Source organism: Chelonoidis abingdonii, chromosome 22 (assembly GCF_003597395.2).
Source record: "Chelonoidis abingdonii isolate Lonesome George chromosome 22, CheloAbing_2.0, whole genome shotgun sequence".
NCBI classification, from domain to species: domain Eukaryota; kingdom Metazoa; phylum Chordata; order Testudines; family Testudinidae; genus Chelonoidis; species Chelonoidis abingdonii.
In genome coordinates, this window is record NC_133790.1 from 15201860 (window position 1) to 15219015 (window position 17156).

General features: G+C 44.0%; 1 protein-coding gene across 15 annotated transcripts in view; it reads left to right on the top strand.

The window, feature by feature from the left end:
* Positions 1 to 15252: 15252 nt before the first annotated feature.
* FBRSL1 (fibrosin like 1) overlaps positions 15253 to 17156 on the top strand; it is a 758110-nt gene continuing 756206 nt past the window's right edge. For all 15 annotated transcript variants that reach the window (XM_075060074.1, XM_075060073.1, XM_075060072.1 and 12 more), the window contains exon 1: positions 15253 to 15628. In XM_075060074.1, the coding sequence (XP_074916175.1) occupies positions 15335 to 15628 (294 nt within the window). In that variant the 5' untranslated portion in view covers positions 15253 to 15334. The remainder of the gene's footprint in view (positions 15629 to 17156) is intronic.

Here is a 17156-nt window from a genome sequence, read left to right on the forward strand (position 1 = left end):
CAGGCAGGAGATAACCCACACCCTGGATAATATATCACGATTCAGAACAGCGTGGGATAGTATTACAATGGAAGGGTTCATGGATAATCTGAGCTGGGCATTAATAGGCTTATTTTTAAAGCTCTGTCTACCAGTAAATGGAAAAAGATAACGCAAAAGGGCAATCCCCGGCAGGTGTCAATCAGCATAGCTCTGTTGCAGTCATTGGAGCCACTCTGATTTACATGGGCTGAAAACGTGGCCCAAAGAGCCCTGTAAAAGTTGATACTATTTAGCTTCTCTTCTAATAACCTGTGGGATTAAAGGACCTGATGAAAGATAAACTTCTCCTCTTGCATCAGCACCTACTCCCCAAACCATCTCACTACCAGATCTTGTATCTAACTCAAAATTTGCAAAATGTAATTTTTTAAAAAATGATTTGCACTTTGTTCTTATGAAAAAATATTTTTTTCCTGGGCATCTGCACCATTCGCAATGCAACACAACTCTCGTTTGGTACAGCAGCCCTCAGATATTACAGTTTAAAAATACAGTTATAAGGTATTTAAGGGCAGAAGGATAGAGACATTCAGGACTTGAGACTAGAGAAATAAAGATATATTTTCAGTTCAGAGTGGAAATCAGACACAGAGTAGATAAGGCAGACAAATGCACGAAGTCTTCTCCAGACAGCAGGATCTGCTGAGGAGCAAGAGAAGGTGCTAGCACCAGCAGTAAGAAGGCTTGATACAGGACAGAGCTAGACAAGCACGGTGAGCGCAGATGGTAGCCAGGAGAGATATGGTCCATCTAGGAGGCAGTCTGGAGCAAATCTGTCTATTTTGTTTTGTCCTTATTTATGACTTTGCAAAGAGCTTCAAAGGCGTGTGTGCTTATCAGATAGGAATTGATAAGATACCATAGGATAGGACTCTCAGCCAACTTTAATGTGTGTGCCATTCTTTTCCCCTTTGTCTCCTGAGACCTTTCTTATACTACCAGAGTTGTGATCTCCAAAGTATATATATAAACTATACAGTGATGCTCCCTTTGGACAGAGTTTGATCAAACGTGCAATTTAAAGTGGATGTTTAATAGCATCATGATTCCTTTGACAGACAAAGATATAGCCTAAACTATAATACACAATGTTCTGCCCAGGAAACTCAGCCTGTCATATGCCTATGGCCCTCATGCTCCTAAAGTGCCTTCATTTCCTTCTGGTGCCAATGTACACACATGGGTAATGGAACAGATGCTGCATCTTCAGATGCCTGTAAGGCAGAAGGTTCAGTCCTCTCTGTTAAAAAATAATAGATACCAGATGCTGGAGTGCTGGGGGATAATTCTACCAGAATATAATGGCTAAGAAACAAGAATCTGTGTTTCACCACTGCCCTGGGAACTGGGGACAGAGGATGTGAACGAAGAGAAGAATTTCCATTGCAAGAAGGGGCATAATTTTTAAAGGTCACAAGAACCTTCATAACTACTGTTAGAGAAAAAATGTTTTTGTGCAATATTTAATCAGGAACAGTATAATTGTGTGAAATGGTGCCCCCTGCAATATTGGCAAAGCAAGTGAGAACTTAGCTAACCTGCTGTATATATGTTGGTTAGCAATACTATGATCATTGTACATGATCAGTTGTTCTAGATTTCAAACACACTCTTGGAGAGGACAATGCTAGCTTACTGAGGACAGTAATTCCTTCTTTTTCCCCCTTCCTTCCTTCCCTTACTGGATAAGACCGTTTTCTCTGTCAGCCCCCTCACCGACTAATTTTTCAAGTTGCCCAGAATGTTTGCTACATTCAAACCACTTATTCACTGCATTGACATTTGCAGAGCAAATGCAATTGCAAAGACATTCGAGCCATATGAGGGCAAAATAGGGCCCTTAAATGCTGCCCATGTTTCATCTCCATTCTACTGAAAAACTAGTCTGTCTCCACTTCCTTGTAGGGTTTTCTCCTGTTTTTGTTTTGTTTTACCCCTCTTGTTCTTAAAACTTAATACAGTTCAGGAAAGTAGGATTTCCTGCCCGGGGTGATTCTCTCTGTTACTCCTCAAGTGGGGTCAGGTGCACACCGGTTTGGGAGACAGAGGATTTGGGTCCTATTCTCACTTTGCCACTGACTTGATGTGTGAGCTTGTCTCATTTTCAAAAGTCACTTAGTCTCAGCTCCTCAAAGATATTTAGGTGCCTAAGTTCCATTGATTTCAATGGGAGTTAGGTGCCTAAATACCTTTGAGGATCTTGGACTTACATTAAGACTTAGGCTCCTAAGCACTTATGAAAATATGACCCATTAGACAACTTTTTTAACCTCTCTGTCCCTTCTTTTTCTAATAATAATACTAGACTATCGGAACAAAGCCAAACACCCTAAAGCCTGATCCTGTTGTTTGTGATCTCACAGCTGATTGCTGTTTTTAATACTACGATGTCTTGGAGAATTAGGAAGTCAGGCAGGGAATAAGCAGCAGCAGTTGATAACCCTTAAGACAACAAAGGCCTGTTCCAATCCCACATTTGCCATTGATTTCTGGAGGACCAATGGGCTCCGGCTGGATATGAGCTCAATCCTGCAGTCCTTACCCATGTGAATTGTCCAGCTGGATTAATAGGACTACTTACGTCAGAACTGGGCCATGTATTTTTCTGCCTTTCCTTGGAATTGCCTTTTGATCATAGCTTAGCCCTAAGAATCCCTCACAGATTTCTTTTTCAATGCAAATTTTCCTAGTAACAAAGCAAAAGACAAGAGATACGGAAAATCTCTGCACAGAACTGCCAGTCTGTTTTTCTGGAGAGTTCTCAGCTTCTCTGATCCGCTAATGATCCAGTATCCACCCCCTTCAACCTTTACTCCCACGGAACCCTCTGAGTGCTCAGACCCTCTGCCAAGGAGTGTTTCTAAATAGGATTTTTTTCAGTGTTGAGGTATCAGCTGTTCTTTAAAGAGATTATGGTGATAGCATCCCTAGTACGTTGACTCCACTGTGCAGTGAGTTTTGTGATTAAACAGCTCAGCAATGGGGGTTTCCAAGGATAAACTGTGCCAGGGTGATCACCTTTCCTCTCTAAACCAGGGAATCTAATAAAAAGAAAGACGAAGGAAGACGGCTGCAGCTCTACAGCTATTATTAGTGTCTTGAAGCATTGTCACTGCTTTGCTTAGGCTGTCAGGTGTCACTTTGCATCTGTTCTGGGCAGCAGTCAGACAGAAAAAAAAAATGGTGAAACTCATTAAATGCTGCCATGCATGACTGAGCTCTGCAGCTGGGCAGCACAGATGGTTAAGTGACCCAGTAATGGTGGAGGGAGAAGCACGCAACAAGTTCAGGGGGGACCACCAATAAGTTATACAAACACCTTTGTGTGTATAATTGTAAATTGGCCCTCATCTCCAGACTATGCTAGCAAAGTATTAAAAATGTGCCCTAACAAGAAATGCCAGTGCCTACGATCCTCTGCATTTGTACACTAGCTCTCAGGTCATTTTAAAGGAAGAAAATGATGAACAGTAAAAGTAAAGTTCTAGGGTAACTTCCCACCTCTTTTAGCACAAGCTATGAGAGACCTTTAGTTTCAGCCCTTCAGCACCATGTGGAGCCAAACTAAATGTGGTAATAAGCACAGTATTAATATGACACCTTCCCCCGCCTCCTTCACTGAAATTCTAGTCAGTACTGTCAATACTTACAGTAGTGCTACCCTTTGATAGTAGATCCTTTCCCCCAGCCTGCCTTTCTGGGGCTAGCCCTTTAAATTTAACAGAGCTGAGCAGCTCTAGCCTGGGGGGAAGACATTTTGTAGTGGCTGGCTGCTTTTCTCCCTAGCCTTCCACCCTGAAGCAAGCAAGCAAGTACCCACCTACATACCAATTTGGTTTTTCAATCTGCATTCTCACAGAATGCCCTGATTATTACAAGTTCTTTTTTACTGCCCAGAAGGACTGATGGGAGAGAAGGAATCCCTTTATTTTCCAATTTAGTTTGTTGAGAGAGTGGTAAAATATAACTGTACTTGTACAGATAGCTCAGAGTATTCAGAGTCCATCTGAGGACTACACTTATTCTGTGAGTGTTCTTGTTACCGTTTTTCGAAGGGCTATATTTAAAAACACACATACAAAATAAATGTAACTGGTTTCAGTTCTGACCTTAGTTAGCTGCAGGAGCACTTTATATTTGTAAATGAAAATTTCAATAAAAAAGAACTGTTTTTACAAAAAAAAAGAAAAAAAAGGCTAGCTGAATGCAAGGGCAAAAAGGCAGCTTCAGAACAAAACAGTGAATTTTAATGTTCTGTCACAGCGTGCTGAATCTGCTCCTTAAAATTCTAGCTGTAGAAGCATACATTGTACTTTCTAGGTAAAAATGGGGGGTTATTTTTAAGACCCCCTTTTAAAAAAAAAAAGCATAGAGTGATATGGTAGATATTATCAGGCATTGTCTCACATTGACAGTTAGCAAGATTTCATCCGGATTTGTACCATAATTCAGAGTGCTGGATGGGTTGTGTTTAGAAGTCTCTGGATAGATAAACATCCCTCTGATCTAAACTTCCTGTCTGAATTTTTTTTTCTGTCTCTTAAATCAGACAAAGCCCAGATCTTTGTTTTAGTTAATACCTTTATTGGTCTAACGACACAGATTAGATCTGAGGCTCTAGAAAACAAGTTGGGATGTAACATTACGGAGACGCAGTAATTTCTCCATAGTTAAGACTGAAGTCAGGGTTACACAAGAAGTCTTTCTCCCATACATGCATATACACACACTTTTCACTAGAACAAGGATCTAGGCTTGGGAAGGGTAGAAGCAGCATCAGCTCTTGGGACTCCGACTAGTCAATTATGTGCCAGTGCATAAGAACAGCACTAAAGCTGTGAGAAACAGCAGGGCACCTCAGAGCTTCCATCAGAAGACTGGCAAGTGGCTGACCTCTGCTTGAATATTACCAGGATAAACTTAGGTTGCATTTAGACATGATTGAGTGTAATTTCACCTTGATTAACATTGACATAATGCCCTGAGAAACGTGATAAGAGCACACAAATAATGTACTGTTTGCTTTTATTCTCTGGAAGCTTTCCTATGTGCAGCACAGGACGGTTCCCTACTATATTACTGAATTTTTTCCCCCTCCCCAGGTCAGCATAGTAGCTCAACTCATGAAAAGGCCATTTTGACAACAAAGTGGGTTTGGCCCCAGATCACTATTGCACTGAGTTGACCCACTCATTGTTCTGAGGACTGCAACTGGAATCCTTATCAGAGCTTCATAGAGAAGTGATTTCTGGCAGTTTCCAGATCTAGCTGCTCTAAGAGTCTCTCTGTGGAGACTGGTGACCGCCAATACACTTAAAAAGACTGGATGTGGTGAGTAGATATAAAAGGAGCCAGCAGCCCTTTCCAAGACATTTCTCCTCTGGAAATTTAAGATAGGTGTGTAGATTAATAGGAGGAAAAAGAAAAGAAAAAACTGGTCATAAGGAGAAATCCTGCTTTCTCTTAAGCAACACAAACAAAAAAAAAACCCACAAAAATCCTGAGAAACTTCTCTGAATTGCTTCCATAGACTGAGAACTGGCATTTGATCTCCCAGAGCAGTGGTACTTGGCTTCTGACAAGTGAAGAAACACCTTTATCACCCAGTGGCATCTCAATTGTGGGGTGATGTCCCACTGTTGCTCTGTAAAACATATTTGTGCTGTTGCATTGTAACAACTTGATATTGCTACATACTGAGGTGGAGTCACAATGCAATAGCATCACATCCCCACCCTCTCTGTGGTTGCTAAGTAATGACAGCAGGCTCCTCTTTTCTCATCTCCCTCTTGGCAGCTGGGAGGAAGGTTTCTTCCCCTCTTTTCCCTCATCCCCTGACATTGGAGGGGTAGGAATGTTGGCACATTTCTTCTTTCCCTTCCTTGTGGTTGCTGAAAGGAAGCATGATCCCAGTGGGCAGAGGTTTCCATTACTGCTCCATTGCTCAGTGCTACCTGTACTGCCTTATGCATATCAAGCATTTCAGGGAACACTGTGATCATGCTTCACTCGCTGCTCCTGAAATGGACAGTCTAGCAACAGGAGTGACCAACCCTTCCTGTGAGCTGCATGCTGGGTCCTGGAGAGCGATGTTCAACCTGAGAGCAGTGGGTTGAGTTCCACTGGAACAGAACTAATAGGATTTAGCAGCATACAGTGCACGTCTGTGCTGGTTCAGAGCCATAAAGCAGAGTGATTGAGGAAATTCCAGTTTTCAATTACAATTGGGGAAAGTTGCAAATCAAGCTTGGAATCTAAAGTGACCTGTGATAAGAGCCTCATGTTGAGAGAGCAGAAAAGGGAGACTGAATCTGATAGTGTTACCATTTTACTGAAGCTCCAGACTCTCATATATTTACAGTAAATTAGTGCCATTTTTTCCAAGTAGAATATTAGGATAGTTTTCAGAAAATTAATTAGTTTAGGAACTGTCATGGTTCTCAGACGCCAGCATGAATATATAGGTTACTGGGAAACCCAGGGTATAAAATAAGAGGCATTGTATTGCAATGCAGTGTCTAGCAGTCAAATGCCAATCTATTCATTTCTTGTAATATTGCATAGTTCATTTTTAATAGACTCCCACACAAACATAGTAATGTGTGTCTTATTTTGCTGTGCAAAATAGTCTTCCCACTTCTTATGTTGACTATACACCAATTGAGAAAGCTCTTATTTTAAGAATACATTTGTGCAGGGTTGAGAAATTCCATTTTAAACATACAACTTTTATTGCAAGGAAGGGTTTGTGTATTGTGTTAGCAAAGGCAGCAAGTGATGAAAGTGAGGATGGAGAAATAAATCCTTTCTTCATTCTCTTAACTGGGGTGCAAGATAAATCAATCAAATGTTAATGCCAGATTCTGAGGTGCTGAATGTCTGTAACTGCTGTATTCAGCACCTCTTGAGATTTGACCAAGAGAGGGACATGGCTTGAATGATTTCATAATTCCAGTCAGTAGTGTTCAGTTGCACTGTTACATTCCAGTGGCATGGAAATAGAATACAGTAAACAATAAATATTCACTGAAATTGGTTTGAAAAGGACAACAGTTAATTGCACAGCTTGCTCTCTTGCATTGCAGAGCTTGCATTTCAAGTTAGAAAAGGTACAGAGTATTATTGATTTAATGCTCTTGAAATGTGTGGTATAAAATAATTCAAAAGACTTATGAAGGATAAATGAATGCTTCAAAGGGAAGTCCTGTGGCACAAGATTGTGGCAGGCTACTGTCTCGTGAAAGGCTTTCTGAAATTCAATACCCCACCCTTCAAAACACTTTCTGCTCCCCATAAATTGAGACAACTTCCTTCCTGTGCAAAAGTGAAATGCAATCAGTGAATAAGACCGGAGGATGGCAATAATCTATCTGAGGCGCACATGAAAAATATTGTGCTGTATTATTGAGAAGACTTCAGTACTTAATACATGTTTTCTAAATGTGAGTAATCCCTTGGACTCTTTCCCCCTCTTTCTCTCAATGAGCCTCTCCAATTCATCTTGAATTTTGAAAAATGTTTCCAGACAGATGGCGTAGGATTTTTGCCCATTAAAAGCAGTGCATTTTGTTCTATATATCCTATCTGCAACTATTTGCGGTGAATCCACTTCTTAATATACATTTTGAAAAGTTAGTTTGGATGCACAAATGTGTGAGACAGGAGAGAACATGCATGTGCTCATGGAGGAATATCATAGACCCCAGCGACTCTGGAGTTTTGTCCCTGTTACAGCCATCAGCTATAGACAGGGCAAAACTCTGATTAACACCAGTTCAGCTAATCCTGGCTTCAAGCAGAGGTAATCTGACCTGGTGCCAATCATGTATCACAGTGTTTTTGCCTGTCTACATTAGGGGTTTCTACGGTCGCAGTTGTGCTGACAGCTGAAACCCCTGGTGCAATGCAGAGAAGGCCTTATCAGTAATTACCTAGCTACTGCTAAACTTCTCACTTCCAGATACTGTAATTAAGACATGTCTCACCTACAGTTGCTTTAAAGAAACAAAACATTAATGGAGAAAATGCTTGCAGAAATGTTTTAGTGCCTGTTTATTTTATCATAAGCACCTGACCACATGATAACTATGTTCATACTCCCTACCAGCCTCTGTTGGGGGAGCTCTGAAATACGTCTGTTGCCTGAAATAGCCACTCTAAATTCTGTTTTGCTGATTATTATTATTATTTTTGCTTCATATCAGTGAATAGAGTGGAAAGACCCTGAAAAAAATTAGCTCTCATTTGGCAGTGTTTGGTGTCTATGTAGCGGTTTTGTTTTTATAACTATGCTCAGAGAAGTAAAAAATAAACTGTATCTCATGGACTTTCATAGATAGTAAGACGGGGATGAATTGCAGTGCACTGGTACCTCAATGAGGCTGTCCTTACTCATGCAAAATTCCCACCACCTATAAAGGCTGCAATAGTTAGAGAAAAACGATGGTTCTCATTTGCCCACAAATGTCTCAGCGCCATACTGTGTACTTTGCATACTAGAGAAAAAGGTGTCTGTGTACCCCAGCATTGTTCTAGTCCAAGGAGATTTGGGCATCCCTAGCTAAGCGAAATGTATTAATCTATGCAGCACTGAAAACCTACATGGTGCTTTACACATATTAAATGAGGTCTCTACCTTGAAGAGTTTTGTCTTCTAAAATCTGCTTCATGTATACGGACTTGTGTGGCCCTTGCAGAGCATCACCAGTCAATGGGGCTCCATGCAAGAACAGGTGTCTGCCTCCCTGGAACCTGTTCTGGGACTAGGGCCTGAGGGACACCAGCCAGACCCAAATGCAGGACAATGGTTGCAGAAGGGGGGTGCAGAGAGATTTTTTCGATAGGAGAACTAGGTAGGAAGGAGTCTCCTGGAATAAGTGAGCTTTTTAAAGAAAGAAAGATCTGAGGGAGGAGAGAAGGTGCTTAGCAGACAGGGAGTGCTGAACTGTTCTGGGTCACTTTATCATTCATTATCTTGGAGAGCAGAGTGCACCCCACCTCCTTGTTATGTGGATGGGAAGCATGGCCTAGTGGATACAGCACTACATTGGGACTTGGGAGGCCTGGGTTCTATTTCTGTTCCTCCATTATCACATCTGCAAACTGGGAATAATGATATTGACTTTTCTTTGTAACATATTTTGAGCTCTGTGGATGAAAAGCACTGTATAAAAGCTAGGTATAATACCGATTCGCTTCATCTCCTCCCACTCGGGAGGGGGAAGGGAAAAACAATCTCTTCTGAAGACAACAACAAGACAATGTATGGGCCACCCCTCCAGCGCCCCTTCACCTAGCAGCTGGGGAGAAGTTAACACCCAAAGCATCATCATGTAGGGTTTGAGAATGCCTCTTGCTGGAAGATTTTCCTTGCTCATTCTTTGTTCACCTGTAAGTCTGCATGTGACTATGTGCTCCCTGCTTACTGGTCAGCTGACACTGACAATCTAAGTTGAGTGTGTTGTGCCCTAGCAGGCTCTGGATCAGGAAGAGAGATGTATATGAGAACTGCTGCAGCTATGAACTGTTAAGCCAGTATGTCATAGGCTATACTTCTGCCTACCACTTCCCCCCTTGCAAAGTGCAGTATCTCTCTGACGTCAGCCTATGGGAATAGGTGAGTATTTAGAAAACCAAAAATAGGTCAGATCTAACTATTTATTTGCCCATTGTAGGTGGATGCTTTTCTCCCAGAGGTAAAAATCATATTTGAACCCTTAAGAAGCAGGTGGGCTGAAACTGATTTATTGGGATGATTTAGAACTGTTAAAACAAATTTAATTCTGAATACAATTTCATGTAGATTAAAAGAGTCTTGGAAGTGTAGCTGTTAAGGACTCTCTCTCCAGCACCATAGCCAAAGATGGAAGATTTATGAGGCTGAGCTGCTATACTGGAAGCAACTAATTATTTGTAATGATTCTTTGTACTTTGACAGTGATTATGTATTTTCACTGGAAATGACCATGGTGAAGTAAGTGATAAAAGCGGTTCATATTAAGGGCAAAGGTAATAACCAGTTAAAACCAGCTCATTTTTGGACAAGCATAATAGGTGGTAAACAAAATGTCACCTAAAACAGCTTATTTAACATCCTGAGAATACTGAAATGTTGCACCTTGTAGTTTCTATTGTCTTTTTATTACTTTAAGCAGTCTTGTATTTAATTTATTTAATCTATCCAAAACATTTAGGGCAAATCCGCCCTGCCCATTCCAGCTCCCCACTGACACAGCGATCTCTAAATACAGTGGGACCACATGGATCCACTATGCGGTGTTGGGGGCAGGTTACAGAAAGACAAGGCAGGGGAAACGTTGCAGATTTGGGGCCAGATTCTCAATGACGCCAAGGCCCTGTCATGCTTCTCTGACAGCATAAAAGGGGGTGTATAGGCTTTAAATTTAAGCTCTGTTCCTAGCCCCACTATGTAGGAAGTTAGGGTATGTCTGGGGTACTATGTTCTATGACTATAAGCCCCAGGAAGCAGAGGGTGTAAAGTCGAGCAACCTCACCAGGACTCAAGTAGATTCTCAGGACAGGAGAGTGCAAAGGTGGCTCACCACCATCTTTCTCTTCTTCTCCCCTCCCATGTCCTCTATTCCTGTGCTAAGTATGGGAATGAAGTCATTGAGAACTGGAACTCCTATGCGCTGTAGAGCAGAGTGCCACGTTTTCATTGGCAGTGGCACAAGATATTGACCATGGATCAGAACGGAACAGGATGATCATATTTGCTGTGACAGTAGCTGCTGCTCTGATGTTCCATGAGCCTCTTTCTTGGGGTTTGTGCAGTGGTCTAGTATTTGGTCCTTTGAAAGCAAAGGCCTAGTGAGTGGCAACCTTAGAATCTGCAGTCATAAGTACATGATTAAAATGTCAATATCAATATTGTAATAAAAAAGAGCTGCTAAGATATTTGATCTTTTTTTCCTTGTCCTAGTTACCTGACATAGGCCAGTTGTACGCTTGTCACATGGCATGGATCAGTATCTATTGACTCATGTGTCTTGTGTTACACACCTAGTTAAACTTGTATCCTGTGATCACTGAAAATGGAAAATCAGTCCAAATGTGCTGCTGATGTTAACAGGTTTATCTGTCTATCCTAAGCTGTGTCTATACTGAACCAGTGTAAATTTCCCTGTGAAAGCCAGGCTTCAGATGTTTCTGTCTCAAAGATATTTGAATGTTTCCAGTCTATCCAAAATGTAGTCGCAAAGGTTCTTTTCTTGCCTCATTGGCCCTGTCTATCTTCTTCTCAAATCTCCTACATTAGCTCCATTTGGTGGAGTTTCACTGCCTTAAACCAATGGTGAATTTGGTTCGTGTTGTCTATGTACCAAAAGAGCTATAGCCCAGAGGGTTTCTTTTCAGTAAATTCAGAAATAATGAAGAAGGCCTCCCTATTGTTGGAATGTCTAATACAATTATAAAACTGAATGAACAGACTGGCTGTAGTGGAGAGCTTCCAGGATCATTGTGCAGAATTGTCTGTTTTAACATCCATCTGTTTTCATTCCCTCTAATCCATTATCATTCACCCAGTTATAATATGATGAATATCATTATGTGAATGCAGGAAAATCACTCTAGATATGTCTCCTATTGAAAATGTTAAATTGACGTGGTGGGGGGAAAGGCACAATTGATCTATAGATATTATTTCCGCCATCCTTGCTGGTCAGCAAAAGTGAACAGAAACAAAGTAGAAATGCATATTAATGATCGGAGCTCTACAAAACATAGAATGATTGTAACCACCACTACTCAGACAAACTGTTAAATTCACCTGTTACTTATATCTCTTCATGACAATGCTCTTCTGCAAGAGCAAGATATTAATTGCTAGGGGTGAGGCACAAAATTGCATATGTTAAAATAGCTGATTTGATTCCGATGAAAGGGTCTGGTCTGGAAACTGAGTGTTTATAAAAGTGTTTGTAAAACAAATACAGTTATTAAACTTCATCCATTACTGTACTTAACTAGCTACATTCAAATTGAGATCGTTTATTGATAACCACTCTGCAGACCTCAATTTAAGCCATAAAATGCTTAAAAAGACTAATTTTACATATTTAGTCTTTTAAAGATACAGAAGAGGGAGAAATAGTCTTTCTGAAATGTACAGTCTAGGAAAGCCAAAGCAGATAACTTCCACTAGCCTGTAATTACCAAAGGAAGTTGTTAGATTTAGCTATCTTCCTTGCTTAATTGGCACATAAATGATTATAAGATTTGTATTAGGGCACAGATGACACCAATTCAAGCATTATAGAAGTGCACAATGCACAAATGCCTATTTGCATTAAGCTGCATAAAACTAAATACAAAACTTCCGCCCACTATTTTAAATTATTTTTATTTGACATTTCTGTTTTTTTTTAAAGGATGACTTTAAAGTCATTTTATGTAGTATTTGTTGTTTAAATAGGCCAGGGCAAGGTTGTGGCTATATGTTAATAGCCTTATGTAGGGGGAGGAGTGGGGGAGAGGGAATGACCACCAGCAGCCACTTCTGAGAATTGACACACTGCTTCTTGCTTGTTTCATTACTGTGCTTAGGGCAGGATGGAATCTGAGGACTTTGAGAAAAAGCGGGAGAAATATGGGCCCCAATCAGACTCTTACAAGGGAGTGTACCAGCCTCATTCTCATTAGTGTGAAAAGGAGACACCCCGTTGAGGAAATTAACACCCCTGTTCGTACAAGGGTCCAGGATGTGGGATGGGAGGGTTTCTTGGCTTCCATCACTTCTGGGGAATTACTCTACAGGTTCCCTGACAGTTTGCCCAGCTAGTGTGAGATCTTCCTCATGGGTTTTTCCCATGTCTGATACAAAGTCTTTCCTGATACTCCTATTCTGGTCTCCCTTTCATAATTTCATTTCACTACTCCTAGGAACAGGACTAGGGGTTGCCCCAGGTGGCACTTGGAGGTAGCAGCGGTAAAGTTGTATGTGTGGTGTAACCAAAGAGGTTGCACAGTGGAGGAAAAGAGGTTGCACATAAGGGAGAGGGGATTTGGTTATAGACAAGAGCCAAGCAATGGGGCAGGAACTGGGGGGTTAAGAGAACAGCAAAATGGGGGAGTTAGGGTGAGAGATGAAGAAGCGGAGCCCTGGACCACAGGTGGAGCAGAGTGTGAGGCGCACAAGGGGAAGGTGGGAGCAGGTGGGCAGCAGGAAGCGCGTGGAGGGAACAAATAACAAGTGGGGAGCAGTGGTGGGGGGAGGCTGTAAGGAGCACATGAAGGCATCCTAAGTAGGGGAGCAGAGGACAGACAGGGTCAGATGTAGCTCTGCAGGAATGAGGCTGGGGGAGGAGGGATGAGCTGGGGAGAAAGTTCCGCTGCTCTGATGTAGAGGAGCAAGTGGGAGCTGGTGGGTTCTAGGCTGAGAAGTATGGGGTTTGAGGGATAAACTCCTGCAGTACTAGGCTGTGGGAGGCTGGAGAAAGCTGGGTATGGAGCAAGCTCCCAAGGATTTGGACTGGGTGGTAGTGGTGGGAGCTTCTGGGCTGGGGAGTTCATTGGGGTTCTGGGATGAAGGGTTGTGGGTGGAAGCTCCCAGGGTTCTGGGCTGGGGGAAAATCCTAGGGGTTCTGGGAAGGCGGAAAGGTCCCTGGGGTTCAGGGTTGGGGAGTTCCCAAGGTATGGGCTGCGGGGTGGCAGGAGGAAGTCTCCTGACTCTGACTGAGAGGTGGGAGGGGAAGCTCCCAAGGTTCTGGTCTGATGAGTGGGGGGTGGTCCCCGGAGTTCTGGTCTGAGGGGGAAGCTCCCTGGGGTTCTGGGCTGGGCAGGTGGGTGCTCCTGGGGTTCTGGGCTGGTCAGGCGGGTGCTTCTGGGGTTCTGGTCTGAGGGGAAGCTCCCCGGGGTTCTGGGCTGAGCAGGCACGTGCTCCCGGGGTTCTGGGTTGGGGGGAAGCTCCCCGAGGTTCTGAGGTGGGCAGGCGGGTGCTCCCGGGGTTCTGGGCTGCTCAGGCGGGTGTCCTGGAGTTCTGGGCTGGGGGAGAAGCTCCCTGGGGTTTTGGGCTGGGCAGGCGGGCGGTCCTGGGGTTCTGGGCTGGGGGGAAGCTCCCCCGGGGTTCTGAGGTCGGCAGGTGGGTGCTCCCGGGGTTGTGGGCTGGGGGGAAGCTCCCTGGGGTTCTGAGGTGGGCAGGTGGGTGCTCCCGGGGTTGTGGGCTGGGGGGAAGCTCCCCAGGGTTCTGGGCTGGTCAGGTGGGTGCCCCCGGGGTTCTGGGCTGGGGGCGTGATGGGGCAGTTCCCTGGGTTCTGGTCTGAGAGGGAAGCTCCTTGGGGTTCTGGATTGGGCAGGCGGGTGGTCCCTGGGTTCTGGTCTGAGAGGGAAGCTCCCTGGGGTTCTGGGCTGGGCAGCCGGCCGGTCCTGGGGTTCTGGACTGAGAGGGAAGCGCCCCGGGCTTCTTGGCTGGGCAGGCGAGTGCTCCCGGGGTTCTGGACCGGGGGCGGGGCGGTCCCCGGGGTTCTGGGCTGGGGGGAGAACTAGGTAGGAAGGAGTCTCCTGACGGCCGGGCCTGCGCCGGGCGACTGACGCGCAGCTGGCAGCCCTGCTCATGCGCGGCCGGCCGGGCGGTGCTAATCGTCCCAGCTCGGGGAGAATGGGGCGGAATCCGGGGAGCGCAGACTGAGACGCTTCCAGGGGCTGGGGCTGCGCTGGGGGGCGGCTGGGCTGGGGAGGGGGGCGTGCGTGCTCCGGCGGCGGGGTCAGTCGGGGAGCCGTGCCGGGGGCAGGGAGCCGTGCCCGGCAGGAGGGGTTGCAGGCGGCGGCGGCTGCACCGGGATTTTCTCTCTCTCTCTTCATTGCAACAAAGTTGCGGAGCGAGTGATATTGTTGCAACCCCCCGCCCCCCGTGGCTGCTGGCGGTTCGGATCGGGGGCCGGAGTCGCTGCCCCGGGGGAGGGGGCGCAGAGCCGCCGCCGCTGGATTATCCCGAGCCGGGTCGAGCTCTCCTGGAGCTCCGTCTTCTGCTGCTGCTGCCGCCGCTGTGAATCCGAGGGGCTGAGATTTTTTTTTAACCCTCTATTTTTTTTTGGAGGGGGGGATTTTGTCAAGGTCATTCCGTGGATTTAATTTTTTTATCTCCCCCCTCTCTCCTCCCACCACCACCACCACCACCCAGCCTTGTTCTGTGGATTATAATCTCTCTGGATCGGAGGGTCTGAACAGGAGGATTTTTAGGGCTTCGGGGGTTGGGGAGGGGAAGTGGTGAGTGAGGAAGGGGGGTGATTTTTTTTTATCTCCCCCCTTCCTTTTTTCTTTTTCTCGTTTGGAAATGGATGGGAAAATCAGGCAGAGCCGGAGATCGAGGTCCCAAAGGGACCGCGTGAGGAGAAGGGAAGCTAATGCCAGGGATCCCCGAAATCAAAGTCCTTCTTCGGCGTCCGAAAAGGAGCAAAGCCCTGGCAAGGAAAATACAAGCCAAAACTGTACAAATCCCCCAAACCTGGCGTCCACCGCCAGAAATGTCAGACCTCCGAGGCGCAGGAGACGGGAATCCAGCTCCCAAGAAGAGGATTTAATTGATGGGTTTGCTATAGCCAGCTTCAATACCTTAGAAGCCTTGGAGGTAAGAGATCAGAATGATGAGTTCTCTGGTATTTGTATGTTTCATGGTCCAGAGCAATGGTATTGTCTCCTGAAAAAGCATGGGACCTTTATAGAGGCACTGAATGTAGGCTCCAGATTGTAAATACCAATTAACTTTCTTCTTGTAAATTACCTGTGTGCATTAATCCTGATGTCAGCCTGGAGGAATTTAAATGGAGGGGGAGTTGTGTATGTATGTGGTCATAGGGATGGCAAGTGAACACCAGTATCTTTCTTGAGTACTTGTGTGTCTGTCTGTTCATAAATTGCTGTAGGCCAGTATTTGGGGGTAATCCTATACTTTCCATTTCAACTAATGTCAAGTATCAGGGCAAGTTAAATGTTTGTTTAGGATTTTAATTGGCTGACAAATATCTGATGGGAGGAATGCGACATATTTGTGCATCATGGTATATTGACGATAACCTGACGTGAATTCTAGAGTCAATGCTTAAACCATTTTTTTCTAGGCCTTTAAAGTTTGTATTTGTATTGCCAAAATGTTTCTTTATCTTTCTCAGGAGACTGGTAGCAAATGGCCAGTGTTTAACATTTTGTGGAAAAAGAGATGTTTAAATGGATAATAATCTCCTGGTTGTAATTCCCAATTTTTGAAGTAATTGAACAAATTCTTCATCCGTTATTGACTGTCCATATTTTCCTGTTGTTAATAGGTTGGCAAAAATATTGCTTGTCAAACTTATTACAGACAATATTTACTGAGCAAATACTGCTTGTCTTGTCTGAGCTAAATTAAGCAGAGCAGGAAACTTAATATTCTCAGAGGGCAATGACAAACTAGCACTTTGTGTGGCTTTTGAGTTTTGTTTTGTGGGTGTGTGATGGGAAAATTTGAGTTGATAGGAGAAAAACTGCTATCTAAAGGCATTTATCAAAGAAAAGAGTTCATCATATTCTCAGTAAATATGAGCAATAATAGTGTCCTCATTCACTTTACCGCATTTTTAACACAGCACGTTGAATAATGTATTTGGTTATTCATACTTTGGATTTCCTGCCATTTTAGTATCTATCTTGTCTAGGATTTTAATTTACTGTAATCCTTGTTATGTTTCCCTGGCCCTCTTGTACATCAGTACAGCATTCTTAATGTTTACACCCACATACCAAGATCTTATTTTGTCAGAAGGTTTCCCAAAGAACCTGTCTAATTTCCAGACCAAATCTCTTAGAACACAGGCTCCTTCTCCCATAGTTTGTGGCCTTGTGGCTACCAGGATTTTTCAGCTCACCCACACTTTGTCAGCAGTGTGTTTATAAAGTCTGTTGTAACAAGTAGCTGATGATCAGAACCAACTTCTTTGTACCCTAAAGACGATTCTTTTAAACTTAAGAGAAACTGCCATCTCTTTGGGCCCTAAATTTCCCCTCTCTATCCCTAATCTCTGAGTGTTTTGCTTGGGAAGTCATTACTAGCAGGGCATATGGTGATGTTGTTTGGAAGGGGACAGCCTGCTCAGCAGCAGTATCTGGAGCTGTTCTGAGAA